At 45.4% G+C, this 15,462-nt stretch overlaps 1 gene segment (V, D, J or C); it reads left to right on the top strand.

Moving 5' to 3' along the window:
* The first annotated feature begins 5,898 nt into the window (after positions 1 to 5,898).
* On the top strand, positions 5,899 to 14,364 carry LOC125081652 (probable non-functional immunoglobulin lambda variable 11-55). The segment is given in 4 exon segments: positions 5,899 to 6,034; positions 6,156 to 6,479; positions 11,739 to 11,744; positions 14,354 to 14,364. Coding segments are annotated over 3 exon segments (429 nt in total).
* The last annotated feature ends 1,098 nt before the right edge of the window (positions 14,365 to 15,462 follow it).

The following is a 15,462-nucleotide window of genomic DNA, read 5'->3' as shown; positions in this document are numbered from 1 at the left end:
AGGTTACCTCTGAATGTCACTGACCTTCATAAAGAAAGAGGAATATAGTTCTAGTAAGAAGGTGGTGGCAGATGCCGGAGGCTGGAGCAGGGAGTGGGGAACTGGTCAACCATCAGAGAGGGGCTGGGTGTGAAGAGGTCCCATGTCCTCTCCCAAGGAGGACACCATGAAGAGTCAGAGAGCTGAAGTAGAGCTCTCCCCTCAGTACTGACATAACCATTGGGTCAGGAGCACAGAGGGGGCTCCTTCCTGACCCTTTCTATTATTTCCTTACCAGCACCAATCAGAAAATAGGGGGTGCTTCTAAAATACGTGTTTCAAAAATAACTACGTAAGTTCAAGAACATATAAATGAGTTATTTCACAAACTATACAATTAAAAAAATACTGTATGTTTTTCTGTTTCATCCATAAGAATTGGAGGCAGTGGAGGCTCAGTTTAGTTCTTAAACTCATCCTGTGCTGAGAATCTACCCTGTGAGATCACTCATTTCATGTTCATGGATGCATAGCTTCCCTCTTGTAGTCCCTTCTGCTTCATTACTTGTTCCTAATCTTCCAAAATAGGGAACAAGGTTTTTTGTTTGTTTGTTTGTTTTGTTTTTGTTTTTGTTTTTGTTTTGTTTTATCTCCTCTAAGCTGTATCTGTTTAGTGTCTCCTACAGGAGTTCATGTAGTAAATTCCTTACAACAACCAGTTGATTTTCTCTACATCAGCAATGAAGAAGCCCAAGAGCATATCAAAAACAATTTCATTTAAGAGTTTCGAAAAGAAGATAAATTTTAGGAGTAACTTTAACCACATAGGCAAAAACTTGTAAACTGAAAAGTACAAAGAATTGTTTTAAAAATATTAAGAAGATTTAAATAAGTGAGAGGAGCCCACAGCCATCAGTTGGATGACTTAATATGGTAAACGTACAACCAACAACCCCCAAATCCATGTCCACATTCAGAGCTGTACTGCCATGAATTTATTGGCCCTGGTTTAAAACCCCTTTGCCTATTGGAGGGTTTTGGATAAATGTCTGTACTTTGGACCCCGATTTTAGACAGTTTTCCCCCTTGAGATCAACATTAGGACATGAGAGTCTTCAGTGTATGAGAGAAGGAAGAACGCCTCCATAGAGGAGGGCTCCATTTATAGTAATGATCTGTGTATACCAATATACATTCTAATTCAAATCATAAAAATGGCTATATATACATATATGCACACACACACATATATATATGTCATATCCTACTGATGTGTGTGTGCGTGTGCGTGTGTGTGTGTGTGTGTGTGTGTGTGTGTGTGTGTGTTAAATAGCATCTTTCAGGTTAAAGTTCAAGGAAAATTTGAACCTAGAAAAGTCAGTAGGAGTGGAAGAATCACTTCACTGGCAGCATTCTTTTCTCATGGCAAAGACTGGCATCATAAGTCTTTGCAATGTGGGCTCAGGGGACCTAAGAGGAGAATCAAAACCCAAAACAACAATAATAATGATCAAACAGGAAGATGGGTCCATGTATAATAACTACGAGTTGTGAACCACTTCGGTACTCTAAGAAGTTTAAGGCTTTTACTTGGTTCAAGGTTATGGGAGACTGGTGATGACCCCAAGCTCCTGAAAGAGACAAACCCCAATGTCAGGTAACCCTGATATTCCTGCTAACATAAGCACTGTGCAACACACCACGTATGCAACCATTCAGAGTTCATTAGTGACCTGGGGGTGGGGAATGTCAGACAGAACACCACAGAGGGCACACCTTCATTCTACTGCCCTAGGCAGTGATATGATTCTAGATCTAATCGCAAAATTCTGGACATCATTCTAGGAGCTCTAGGAGGTGTCGGAGGGGCTGGAGAACTTTGTGTCTGTCCAGCAGGTGGAGCTGTGGGACTGGGCCTGTGAGGACAGGCTTCTGATTCAGACCAAGTAGGGAAATACTCTAAGAATTATACTCTAAGACCAAGTAGGGAAATACTCTAAGAATTATTGCACACTTGGCAGGAAGTGTCTTCACTGAAGTGTGACTGTAGCCCCTGTGTCCCCATAGCTGCATGGGGGCTCAGCTCTGATTCCCTCCCTACTTCCTGGGTCATCCTCCACTCCTTGGGGGACTTGCCCAGGCTGGTGATTAGACAGGGACATATACACTCACAACTAGAAAGTTCACATCATGAAAAAATCTCACCTGCCATGCTACCTGGGTCTAGGGCAAGAGACCCCTGGGGAAGGGAAGGGGGGAATTCCAGCACTATAGCCTCAGCCAACAGAATTCTGGACTTCTCTGTCTTGTCCTGATTCCTCTATCACCTCCCCCTTTATGGACAAGGAGTCCCCTTTAAGGCTGAAGAGAAAATATGCTGGGATGCAAGAGTCATTTGCCCTGTTTAGTTCCCAAATACAGCCCCATTTTTTCTGTCACCTTAGAACCTCCAGCTTTCCTTACAGGGTTCTGTCAGACTGTGCTATCCAGGGCATCTGAGTCCTTGTTAGGGGGAAAAGAAAAAAAATATATATATGGTATTTATTATAAATTAAAAGCAAATATTGCACAATGTAAAATTATATATACTATATAAGCATATAAACATATATTGAATGTATAAAATATGTTATATTGAATTATTACACATATCATTTTATTTTATGTAATCTAGTAAATATAGATATCAAGTATGATATAAAATACTATAGATTCTATATAAATATTTTATCATATGTATGACACATGTTACTTGTTGCATATATGTTTCATATATTCTAAATTATACATTTAAGTACTCTAAGTTACATATAGAGGGAGGGAGAAGAATGCAAACTTACTCTGTGTGGGAACAAATGTGAGTTTGCTCCATTCTGAGTTAAATTTAGAGACAGAGCCATGTGTGTAGTCACACAAAGGAATCTGTATTTGCAGCGAATAAAGAGATCACAGGGAATAACTTGCAAAGCCTTGACTCTGGGAGTATGAGAGAGTGGGTTCTTTTTATTTAGTATTTGGGATGAATATTCAGAAGGGGAACTTTGTCATCCCATATCAAGGTGGGCAGAGGATGGGTCAGGAGGACTGAGAACACTGGCCTCTACGGGCATTCTCTGCTATGTTACTGTAGGCTGCGCCCTCCTAGTGCAGAGACTCTCACATTACAAGGAAGGAGAGGCAGCTGTCCCACAAGGGGAAGGGGCTAGGGTCCTGCCCCCAGAGCCAGGATACACTGGAAGGGTCTGAGCTCCTTGTCTGGGGTAAGGATTGTGGGGCCTGGTTTTCCTTTGAAATAACATTGGGAATTTCACTGATTTGCTGTTTCTGATGTGGTTAGACTGTTTCCTGGCCTGATAGAGGCTGTCAGTTTTCATATTCCATTTGTTCCCTTAAAATCCTTAACTAGTGAGGTGTTTTTCCCCCCCTTCTATTTCTTCTTAATTCTTACACCTCTGAGGAAGATAGGATATGCTGGGGAAGTAGAGCTGCTCTGACAGAGATCATAGGAGATAGCTGGGGTTGGGGGTTAATTGACTTCTCTTGTGTCAGGAAAGCTGTATCCCACATTTTTTGTTTGGTTGGTTGGTTTTGCTTCTCTCCTGGGGACCCTATGTTTTTATGCTCACACATGGACCTATTGATGGGAGTCCTTGGTACTATAGCCTTTTGTGGACAGTGTCCATCAGCATGGTCCTTCAGAGATGAAAAGCACAGCCCAAAGACAGCTCTCCCCTGAGACAAGCACCATCATCTTAGAGTCAGCAGGTGTTGGTGGGGGGAGACTGCCTGTTCTTTCTAACTTTGTGAGGGGCTCCTGGGCCCTGGGATATTCCCCAACACCCAGTTTTCCAACACCTGTGCTCACCACTCTCTCTAGAACGTCACAGTAACAAGGGATCTTCTGATCCATGGTAGAATGCCTTGAGAATGTGTGTGACAGTTTCTCAGGGCTCCCTTCAAGGTCAGGGATCCCAGATGATTACTGTGACTCCCTAATTTATTCATGATGAAATATATTTCAGTAGTTCTCAAACTTATAGTTTTTGTTGTCATTTCTTAGAAATATGATATTGATCATTTATTTCTGTATTGTATGTTGACTTACAGAAGCTGAGAATTTTTTTCAGATATATCTATTAGCCATTATAAGTTTTTGTTTTTCTTTTAAGTTAGGGTCCTCTTTATCTTCAAATTTGTTGCCCATAAAACTGCATACTTTTCTCCAGTGTATCAAAGGAACTTTTTTTAAACAAACACAAAGTGATGGTGTAGGAACCTTTTTGTGATATAAGTTAGGCTCTAAAACACAGGCATTGAGGACAACAAATAGCATCTAGGCATAATAGTATGAACCAGACAAAGTACTAGCAGTTCTAAAATGAATAAAAAAGCATATTTTATTGATATTGTAATGAACACTGTTTTGACACAGGTGAACATTCCTTAAATGTGTATTTCAAGAATGTAAGGGTGGTAGACCTGAATGGGTCAGGTGGTGAAGCATCTGCCTTAGGTTCCAGTCATGACCTCAGGGTCCTGGGATCAAGCCCTGTGTCTGGCTCACCAGGGAGACTGCCTCTCCCTCTCCTTCTGTGCCCACACCCCAGCTAGTACATGCACTCTCTTTCTCTAATAAATAAATAAAATATTTTAAAAATAAAGAATGTAGATGAGAATGAATGAATGATGCACACAGAGCGCTCACATTGGCAGTTACTGTATTAGTCTGTTTCCTCCTTCCTTAAGATGAAGGGAAGGTGTCTCCCAGTCCTGTTCATCTGTGTTTCCACACCTTTCCACAGGTCACACATGGTCGCCATGTGACAGAGGGACAACAGACTATCAGCAGACCCCAACCTGCTCTCCCACCCGACCTTATCAGTGTCTTCTGGGCATCCCCATCCTTGTGGGAATCACTCTCCATCCACCTGACACTTTCACCTATACCTCTCTCACTCAGCCCAGGGTCCAGCTGGCCAACTTCCTGTGTCACGCCAGGGGACACATGACATTTCTCCTTCCCTGTTTCCTCTGCTTTCTGCTTCCTCCAGCTGCCCTCCTGGTATCACCTTCCAAGTCTCCCTGTCCCAAGTTCTGTCCTAGAGTTAAATCCCTAATGAGTAATACTGACTAGAAGCACAGCTTCTGGTCTCACAGCAAATGGAGGAGAGCTCACAGGATGGCCCATCTGTTGTTCCTGCTGGAAACCCAGACCCTGCCGTGTCCCCACAGTCCCTGTGTGTCCGGTCACTCCTGCTGAGGAAGGGCCCAGCATTCTTACACCCAGTGTCCTCCTCTATGAAGGTGTGTGTCCCCTACACAAGCTCCTTTTCACGCACAGCACCCAGAACCAGCTCATGTCCTCTGAGGTCCTCCTGTGGTAACAGATTCCTTCTTTTCTTTATTCCCTGTGTCTTGTCCTCAGCTCCACAGAGGTTCACAGGATCTCCTGGGTCAGGTCTGCTCATGTATTTTCCTTTAGACACGAGTTCACGGAGGAAGACTGATCAGGGACAGCACACTAGGACCTCTGTCTTTCCTGGAGGGTCATTGTTGCATGGTGGGAACACAGGTTTCGCAGAGGCAGGTGAAGCAGGGTCTTGCAATCTATGGGAATGAAGGAGAGATTCTCCCAGAGATCAACAGGGTGTGCTGTAAGATTGTGTCTGGGGGTTTCTTCAGGACAGGGTCTCCTAGCAGGGTATCCTGAGTTCCCAGCCTTCAGTGGGGACAGGGCAGCTGTAGCCTCTTTGAAGCTGGATAAGTCCCTGGACCAGGGCCTGTTAGGTTCCAGCAGTTGCTTCACCCAGGCCCACCAGAGGGAAACTAGTGTGACAGGAATTCCTCCTACGAAAGGTTTATAGACCTGGAAGTGCACAAGAAGGAGAAGCAGGGGTGGGTCATATTTGCATGAGTAGCCCCTCCTCTATGAGGACCTTGGACAGGGAATAAGACATGCTAGGGTTAGCCCAGCCTCAGCTCTGTGGCCTAAGAAGAAGCTGTGTCAACATGGCCTGGGCCACGGTCCTCTTCATGCTCCTCTGTCACTGCACAGGTAGGGAAAGTCCCCATCGCAAGAGGGTGGCCCTCCAGCCTGAGTTAGATCCCTCTGGCTCAGCTCCTCAACCACACAAACCCTATCCCTTTTCTTCATTCTGATGTGTTTGTGTTTGCAGGTTCCCTGTCCCAGCCTGTGCTGACCCAGCCTCCCTCCCTCTCTGCATCTCTGGGATCATCAGCCAGACTCACCTGCACCCTGAGCAGGGACATAAATGTTGGTAGTAAAAACATGTACTGGTACCAGCAGAAGCCCGGAAGCCCTCCCCGTTTTTTCCTGTACTACTACTCAGACTCAGATAAGCAGCTGGGACCTGGGGTCCCCAGTCGTGTCTCCGGATCCAAAGATACCTCCACCAATATGGCAATTATGCTAATCTCTGGGCTGCAGCCTGAGGAAGAGGCTGACTATTACTGTGCTATAGCTCATGGCAGTGGGAGCAGTTTTCATTACCCACAGTGTCTCAGACAACAAGGAAGTGAGACCAAAACCCCTGGATACACAGACCTTGTCTCTGATCCTCTTTTATTGAGAAATTTCTTGGGGCTTCCTGTGAGGTGTATGCCTGTGGCACTAAGCACAGTGACAGAGACAGATGAGGGGGTGACAGGTGTTTTGAGGTGGTTAATTCCTTCACTGGTGATAGCAGTAGAACACGTTCCCCAGGGATTCAGGCATGAAATGGGGCCCTGCTGGAACGCTGTCCTTTCCTTACACACAGACCACATGGAGCCTCTTAAATGTTGAACAAAATGTATATTAATACTAATAAATATTAACAGCACTAATACCATTTCCTTTGTTAAATGTGTTGAAGAGAAGATGATAACCATCCAGAAGGCAGCACACATCATACTATATATCATTACACATATATGGATAATTTCTTTTTATTTCTTATTTATTTATTTGACAGAGAAAGACACAGCAAGAGAGGGAGCACAAGTAGGGAGAGTGGGAGAGGAGAAGCAGGCTCCCCACAGAGCAGGAAGCCTAATGTGGGGCTGCATCCCAGGACCTCAAGATCATGACCTGAGCCAAAGGCAGACATTTAATGACTGAGACACAGAGGTTCCCCTCTTTTTATTTCTTTTAAATTTAAAATAAATTTTAAATTTATTTTATTTTTACATAATCTCTACACCAAGTGTGGAGCCCAAAATTACAACTCTGAGATCAAGAGTCACACGCCCCAGGGACTGAACCAGCCAGGACCCCTCTATATGCATATTATCAGGACAGAGTGTCACCTAAGTCTTATCCCAGTCCCCAGCCTGTGCTGTTTGCCTCCAAATGAGAAAAATAATTAAATAGGTGAACTTTCTGGAGAGCCTCCCTTCCCTAACAGAGATTTCACCCCAAAGCAGTGTTTGTTTGCCCCTGGGAACTAACAGTGACCCTAGCGTTCAGAACCCTCATTGTCTGAATGCACTGCTTTTGTCCTAAAATTCTGTCTCTGGGTCCATTATGTATGAAGCCCTGGCAGCTCAGCTCAAGGATGCTCACAATTTGTGTGGTGGTTGTTGCTGTTCCTTAGTATGTGTGTGTGTGTGTGCGTCTGTGTGTTTCCATCTCACTTTAGAGTCAAACACACCATCCCAGAATTCCCAGGGTCTCTCTGATGGGCAGTAATGAATTTCCTTTAAAATAAAAGCTCAGTATATATATAATGTTTGGCCTCAAAGGAGGTCTTCTTAAAGCAGGCTCTTAGTTTTAAATTAAAACAAAGTAGAGCCTTTACTGTGAGAAAGAGAAATGTTTCATTTTAATTTAGTGGCAAATTTACATATGCCTGGAAGATATCTCTTCCTTTGAAAGTTCCAAGTTCAGTTTGGTAATGCTAGAAACTGCCACCATGATAAAGTCAGGGGGATATGTATTCAATAGTTCCCAAAATTCTCATTTAAATATTCAGCCATCAATAATCCGTGAAGGGAAGTCAGGATGTGGGGATCAACAGCCCAGGTTTACGCCATTCTCCAAAGGACACTAGCTTCCTGTGTGTACCAAGTCAATCTTCATTATTTCAACATGAAGCTTGTATTTTGTTTAAAAACACTTTAGTGAGGGGTGTTAAGAAGTGTACATATTGCAATGAGCACTGGGTGTTATACCCAAACAATGAGTCATGGAACACTACTTCAAAAACTAATGAAGTACTGTATGGTGATTAATATCACATAAATAAATAAATAAATAAATAAATAAATAAATAAAATTTAAAAAATCATATCTTTATGTATTTCCAGTGGACAAATGGATTTCATGTTTATGTTCTATGTCTCTTCCATCATGGGAAATTTGCTGGCAGTTTTCATATGTTTTGTTAATTTTTTTTCCATTTTAATACACATATAGGAATGTTTCATTCTGTACTTAACATCTTTCATGCAACTATGTATAACCCATGCATCTTCTTTAGTGAATGTTGCTTGGATTGAAAAAGAGATGTAGATTATTTTTGTTCTGATTGTTATCATTTTAGAGTCCTTTATATATTCTGTATGCACCTATTGAGATTAAATTAAAAAATAGAGAATTAAAGTAATAGTCCTTCTATCTGCTACTCCAATTGTTCACAGTCATATGATAGAAGAGAACCAACGTTGCCAAAATTCATGTTGGTGCAAAGACAACCTTGTCCTGTTGATTTTTAATTAAGGGGAAATTAAAGCTTGGACTTAAGGCAAGAAAGAATCACTGGGAAATTACCATGCCTTGGGACTCAGATATCAATCCGTGGAACTGGAGAATGAAATTCTCATTAAGAATAATAAAATATGCAAGGGGACATGCATTGCCCAGTTCTTGCAGGAAACAGAAGAAAACAGGAGGGAAGGAAGGAATGAAGGAACAAAGGGTGGAAGGGAGAGAGGGAGGAAGGGAGAGAGGGAGGAAGGGAGGGAGGGAGGAAAGAAAGAAAGAGGATTTCCCTAATCAATGACTCACACAACATAATTTATCTTTCCAGATTCTGTTCATTGAGGTCACATTCCTGACCTGGAGATACCTCTCTAGGGGTCCCATGCCGTTCTTTCCCAAGACCACCATGAAGTTCCTGCTTCTGTGCCCCAGGACCCCTGGGCTGACCTCGGCTGCCACTATAAGGTCTCCAAGCCTGGAGGAAAGAAGGGGAGGGAAGGAGCTCTCAGGTCGGGGCTTTGGGTCAGAACTCCTGGATCCACAGACCTGGCGAGAATAAATGCTAAAACAGTTCATCACTGTGTGGGTCCCAGAGCGCCCTGTGGGATCTCTCCTTGCCATTTTCCCTTTCTGTAGAGGATCCAGCCACAGGGATCTCATGCAAATATCAGGTTCTCCTGGGATTTTTCTGGGTACAAGGAAATCTATTCTAAGAGTCCTGCAGAGGATGAGCATTTATGGCAGCCTTATTTCCTGGGAGGAGGTGGATCCTCAGCTGTGACCACAGGGATTCCCTGGCATAATGGCACTGCCCAATGTCCTCCACACACATTTCACTGATTATCACCTCTACCTGCTGTTTCTGTCGTCCCATCCTCACATAGGGGTGCCCCCATCTTCTTCACAGTCTCTAAACCTGACAGTTAAGACTCATTTTCGTTCCTCTTTCCTTCTACTGAAAGATACAGGAGGAAATGGGTCCTATGGGACCCCCCCCTAAGCATGTCTGATATGTTCTTTATTTTCCCATTTATTGTCCTGCCATGGATTTCTCATGCCTACCCACTCTCCTCTTGTCTGATATGCTTCTATGTATTCAAGTCTGGTCATACACACAGTATAATGCATCTCATCTCCCTTATCATATCTCCATTGCCCCATGGATAATGATTTGCTAAGGGGTCTTCCCCACAGTCCTCTGCACCCCAAATACCCCTGGGGCCACTGTCACATGGTACTTTTTTATGTGAAGGACTGTGTCTGCTGTCCCAGTGGCCTGTTTCATTTAAAAGAGGAAGGGGATTAAAAATGATATTTCAAGCCTGCTCCATAGCAGCTGAATTTTAGAGTAAAGCCAAGTTATGGATAGACAATGATCTGTGAGAATGTAGGTATGTTTTATTTTTATATTTGGTGGTGATGGTAGTGCTCACAAGGGAGATTCTCTTAGATTTAGGAGGCCATTATGAAGACAACAAATTCTTTCTATATCTGTAAAGTTCAACTAGTACTCATTTCATTACATCTACAAGCCCACACAATTGGACAATGACTTTAGCGGTCTTTCATGTAATTGATCCATTTGTATCATCAGGTGATTCAGTGCCTAGGCAATTTAAATTCCATATATTATTTTCACATATTGGTTTTTCTTTTTTTTTTTAAAGTATTTATTTATTTATTTATTTGACAGACAGAAATCGTAAGTAGGCAGAGAGGTGGGCATAGAAAGAGCCGAAAGGAAGCAGGCTCCCTGCTGAGCACAAATCTTGATGTGGGGCTGGATCCCAGAGTCTTGGGATCATGACCTGAGCAGAAAGCAGAGGCTTTAACTCACTGAGCCACCCAGGCGCCCCCATATTGGCTTTTCTTTAAAAAGTAAATTATTTTACATAATTAATCATCCTGATTCCTGAAGAAGTAATTAAAATGAAATGTTAAACTTATATGTGTGGAAACAAATAATGCTCATCAATGAAATAAGATTTTAATGGACAACAGATCTAAAATAGTCATTTATCGTGGCTCCTGGGTGGCTCAGTGGGTTAAGCCTCTGCCTTCAGCTCAGGTCATGGTCTCAGGGTCCTGGGATGGAGCCCTGCATCGGGCTCTCTGCTCAGCAGGGAGCCTGCTTCCCTTCCTCTCTCTCTCTGCCTGCTTCTCTGCCTACTTGTGATCTCCGTCTGTCAAATAAATAAATAAAATCTTTAAAAATAAAATAAATAAAATAGTCATTTATGCAATTTAAAATTGGATTTTCAAACATGTCTTTATGCTATATTTTAGCCAATATTTCAGAAGAGTGAAGTACACATAATCCTTCTTATCACAGTCAAAGTAATTAAATATTTGATTATTCTCCACCTGCCCATTATGCATTTCAAATTGTACTGTGGTTGACAAGCAGGCTCCTACCATGAAGAATGTCATCAGCAGGAGCCAGGTATGTCACTGACACCTGTTTTCTGGGACCTGCAGCTGTCATGTCCAGAATAATGATTTTCCCTTCCTAGTTTGTGCCCTGAGCCCCTTGTGAAAGGCACTGAATTGTGTGCTTCACATGTAACAAGAGGTGTCTCTGCCATCCGTTTACCAGGTCTGTCAGCCTAGGTGTCTGTATATGCACGCCTGCGAACATCTGAGGACACTCGCCGGTGCTGTGCATGGGTCTCGTCCCCAGGTTCCAGACCCACTGGCACTTCATGCAGTCAATCAAGGTCTGAGACTGAGTTCCTCTGGAAGTGAGCCCTTCTTTAGGGACACCCAAGGGCCTTTGCAGACTCAGAACTGGACTCAGTTTAGATTCTATGTCAGGATGTTCATGTGCTTCCTCCTCTGCATCCTCCTCCCTAGCCACTCCCCACACTGTGGAGGGCAGGAGGAGAGTAACCCTCAGACAGGTCCACCTGTGAACCCCCTCCTGATGGCCTTTGAGCTTTTGGGCCACTCCAGGTGTTGGTGATTGGATGTGCATGAGGAGACACTGCTCAGGGATGTGGGTGGCAATGAGAGAGACTGAGAGAGGTCCTGGCAGATCTGTAGATCTCAGAGTGAATAGCTTAGAGTTGGCTGCATCTTGGCCTGGACCTGTCCCTTCCCCAAGCTGCCCAGGTTCTGCACAGGAGACAGCCATCATGCAGCAGGAGACTTACCTTCTCTCTCCTCTTATGCTAAGGTATCTCCTCATGGGATAGATCTGAAGCAGACACACATGCACATGTGATGTCTCTTATCTACCAGCGCTCAGCCTCCTGGGTTCCTATTCATACCTCCTTCTATACCGATATGAATACAATAATCTTGAGTCCAAGAACCATGCTGGGGACAGTGGTGGTGGCATCTCCATGGCCTGGCCAGTTCTCATCATGACACAGCTCCTCTTGTCAGCTGAGTCCTCAGCAGGGTTGTGGACACATGTGGCAAATCTTCTGTCTCCCTGAGTGATACCAATGCCTACTCATCAAGACTGCAATGGAAATGTGGAGCACCCAGATTGGGTCCTACCTGGGGACGTCACTCAGGGACAAAAGGTCAAGTCTGATACGGCTAAGACATTAAGAACCTTTTAGTACACTGACAAAATGCTCTGATTGTCCCATTCCCTGTGAGGTGGCGCCTCTCATTCTGAAAGTCACACAGTGAGCTCCAGGGACACTTACAGAGGTCAAGAATGTCAGGAGCACAATGGTTCGGTACCTGGAAAACCTGAAGGCAGATAGTTCATGGGCTTGAGCTGATCAGTGGGAAGAGAGAACTGGTGATGTTGAGAGGTCACACTCCTTGTCCACCAAATGTGGGGGAGACAGAGGTGTTTGCCCTGGGCCTCTGTGGCCCATGGGTGAGAGCCACCTGGCGATGCCTTGAATCCTGTCCCAGAGAGCCTCCTCAGGTATAGAATACTGATCTCAACAAACATTTGTTTTGTAGGGGTGTCCTGAATTACCCATGAACCTGACTCCAAAAATTAGGCTTGTTATCAATCACAGGGACATTGATCAATGAGTTATTGTTAATAAATGCACTCATTGCTGTCCTATGTTGGCATGGACAAGGTACTCTGTGCCAGCAGTGTGTGCAGACTGCATTGATGTTTCTCATGATGGCCTTGCTTTCTCTGACAGATTACAAACTCTTGTCCATCACCCATTGTCTTGCTCTGACCATAAAATCTCAGAGGAAGCACATGCTACTTGCTGACAAGGAGTCAGAGCCCCTGATCTGCCCTTTAGTCTCCTCTCCTGCCTGCTTGACCAGCATTATTCCAAGGCGGGCTTCTCATCCATATGAACATGTAAGATGCCTCAGCACATGAAGGCTTGTGAGGGCGTGCAGCTTCCATAAGAGGTGGGAATGTTGTGACCCTTCAATTTCTGGTGAATTGGGCCCAGGTGAAAATCCTCCCCTCTTTGCTAATACAAAGACCAGACAAGGCCATCTGTGGCTCTGGGAAGTCACTGGGACTCACTGAAGAACATGCCCTGGGCCCATAGTTTGTAGAGGAGGAGTATGAGGCAGTGGGGATTTGGTTCAGGGGGCTCTGAGAGCATGGAGATCAAGGCTTCCCCCCACACAAAGCAGCCAGAGTTCCACTGGGCTCTCAGGGCTTTAGGCCATGATGAAGTATTTGCCCCTGCCCAGAAGGAGGTGCTGTGGAATGGTTCTGAAGTCTTCACCCAGCTACTCAGTAGGACAATTCAAGCAAAGGAGCCTGGGATTGGAGGCTGGGTTCTAGGCTCCCTGATGGGGACCCAGCACCTGTGTCCTCTCAGACCTGGCAGACTCCTCTGAGTAGGGACCTGTGTGTGGTCTCAACAGGTGCTTTCTCTCAGGGTTCTCCTGAGGGCTGGAGCCAACTGGCATTATCCTCTGTGCCCTGAGTTGAGCTCCAGCACCAGGGCTCTAGGAGGGGCTGGACAGTCACTGGATGGACACCAGGTGTGTGGAAAGCCTCTCCTGTGACAGAGGGTGGGTGAGAAAAGGAAGCCTCAGGCAGCCCAACCCCTTGGGGGGATTCGAGGCTGTGTCACCATGGCCTGGATTTTTAAATCTTTGTCACACTCTCTCACTGCACAAGGAAGGACTAGCCCCAGGGCCACAGAGCAACCTGTCAGACTATGTCAGCCACTCTACGTTGGTGGTTTGTGGACATTTAATCTGGCCCCTGATCCAACACCCATAAATGTGTTTGTCAATTCTGTGTCCAAGCCAATGCTGAGTTAGCTACCCTCACTCTCTACATCTCTGGGATCATCAGCAGGACTCACATGCACCCTGAGCAGCGGCTTCAGTGTGTGGACTTCTGCCTTATCCTTGTTCCAGTAGATGCCAGGAAGGCCTCCTGAGCCCCTGCTGAGGTGCTACTCAGACTCAACAGTTCTCTGGGATCCGCAGCCTCTTCTCTGGATCCAAGGATACCTCGGTCCATGCAGGGCTTCTGCTCATCTCTGGGCTGCAGCCTGAGGATGAGGCTGACTCTCACTGGGCTACAGATCATGGCTGTGGGAGCAGCTTTCATTCCTCACAGTGTCTCAGATAAGGAGGAAGTGAGATGAAGACCCTTGAGCCAACGGACCTGGGCTTCAGACTCCTATCAGTGAGAAACTTAAACTGAAGTCACACAGTGGATACATATCTGTTGAAAGATCTCTTCTTGGACACAACAGAAATACCCAGGTTATGTCTTCAAGGTGACACATTGCAGGGCATTCCCAGAAGACAGGGACTGATGAGGTATCAGAGCCCAACTGCATATTCCTACTGGGTCTGGGGAAGATGGACAGCAATGAACACCGTGTCTGCTCCTGAACATGCTGCCCCTTGAATATTCATCCACAATCAGTTCTATCACCTTATTCCAAAAAGTGTGACCTCCTGTTACTGCTGATGTATCCATCCCTTCCCCCCCCCCCGTGCTTGATTGTGCTTCCCCACCCACCTTTGGGAAATCTTGGAGCTGTTGAACTATTTATCTACTTGAACAGCATCTCTCGCTTTCTTGCTCTGTCTCTAAGTCTCTGGCGGTCTGGAAACTGGTTACTTTCTTCCAACCAGATGGGGGCATCCATTGGGGTTTTACACTGTACTTCCTGGGGCTCAAGTTTGGGATGGGATGGGGTCACATTCCCCTCCTCAGATATTGCCAGGATGTTCCAGAATCCCCACAGGACTTGCATGTGTCTTGGGATTGGAGAGAACATGGCCAGAGCCCTCTGGGGTGGCAGAGGTTTTGGAAACTGGAGAGGGGACGGTGGCAGGTAGAAAGGAGCCCTCCCTTCTCTAGATGCTGAGGGTGTGCTGGCCACTTGTAACACTGGACTTGCTGGCTGGTGCTATATCTGAGGTTTGGCTGGGTCCTGCTTGTCCAGCTTCCACCCATCAGAGACCCACCCAGTATATAGTGTGACACTGAGGAGGCTGGGCCCAGCTGGCTACAGGTGCTGTGGTGTGGGGCCCACTCAGGACTGCATGCAGGGTCTGCCAGGCCTAAGGTTCACTCCAGCTTTTGGTCTTTCAAGGTGGTTATATCACCCTGGGGTTGAGGTAAGTTACAGCCACCTCCATTAGTGTCAATTATAGCAAGATCCTTGTCAGCCAGTCTGTTCCTTCCTCAAACACAGTTCTTCCCTAGCCTGGCCCAAGGACCTGTAGGACTGCAGATGGAGATGGGGCGAGCAGGGAGCTGCCTCCTACAGAAGCAAGTAAACAGGAGGTCTCTTGGGTCAGGCTGGCATGAGGTGGGGTAAGGACCCCTGGAACCTGGGCTCCTTGGCAGGCCCTGGCTT

Source organism: Lutra lutra, chromosome 12 (assembly GCF_902655055.1).
Source record: "Lutra lutra chromosome 12, mLutLut1.2, whole genome shotgun sequence".
NCBI lineage: Eukaryota > Metazoa > Chordata > Mammalia > Carnivora > Mustelidae > Lutra > Lutra lutra.
This window is presented reverse-complemented; position numbering and strand designations above follow the sequence as displayed.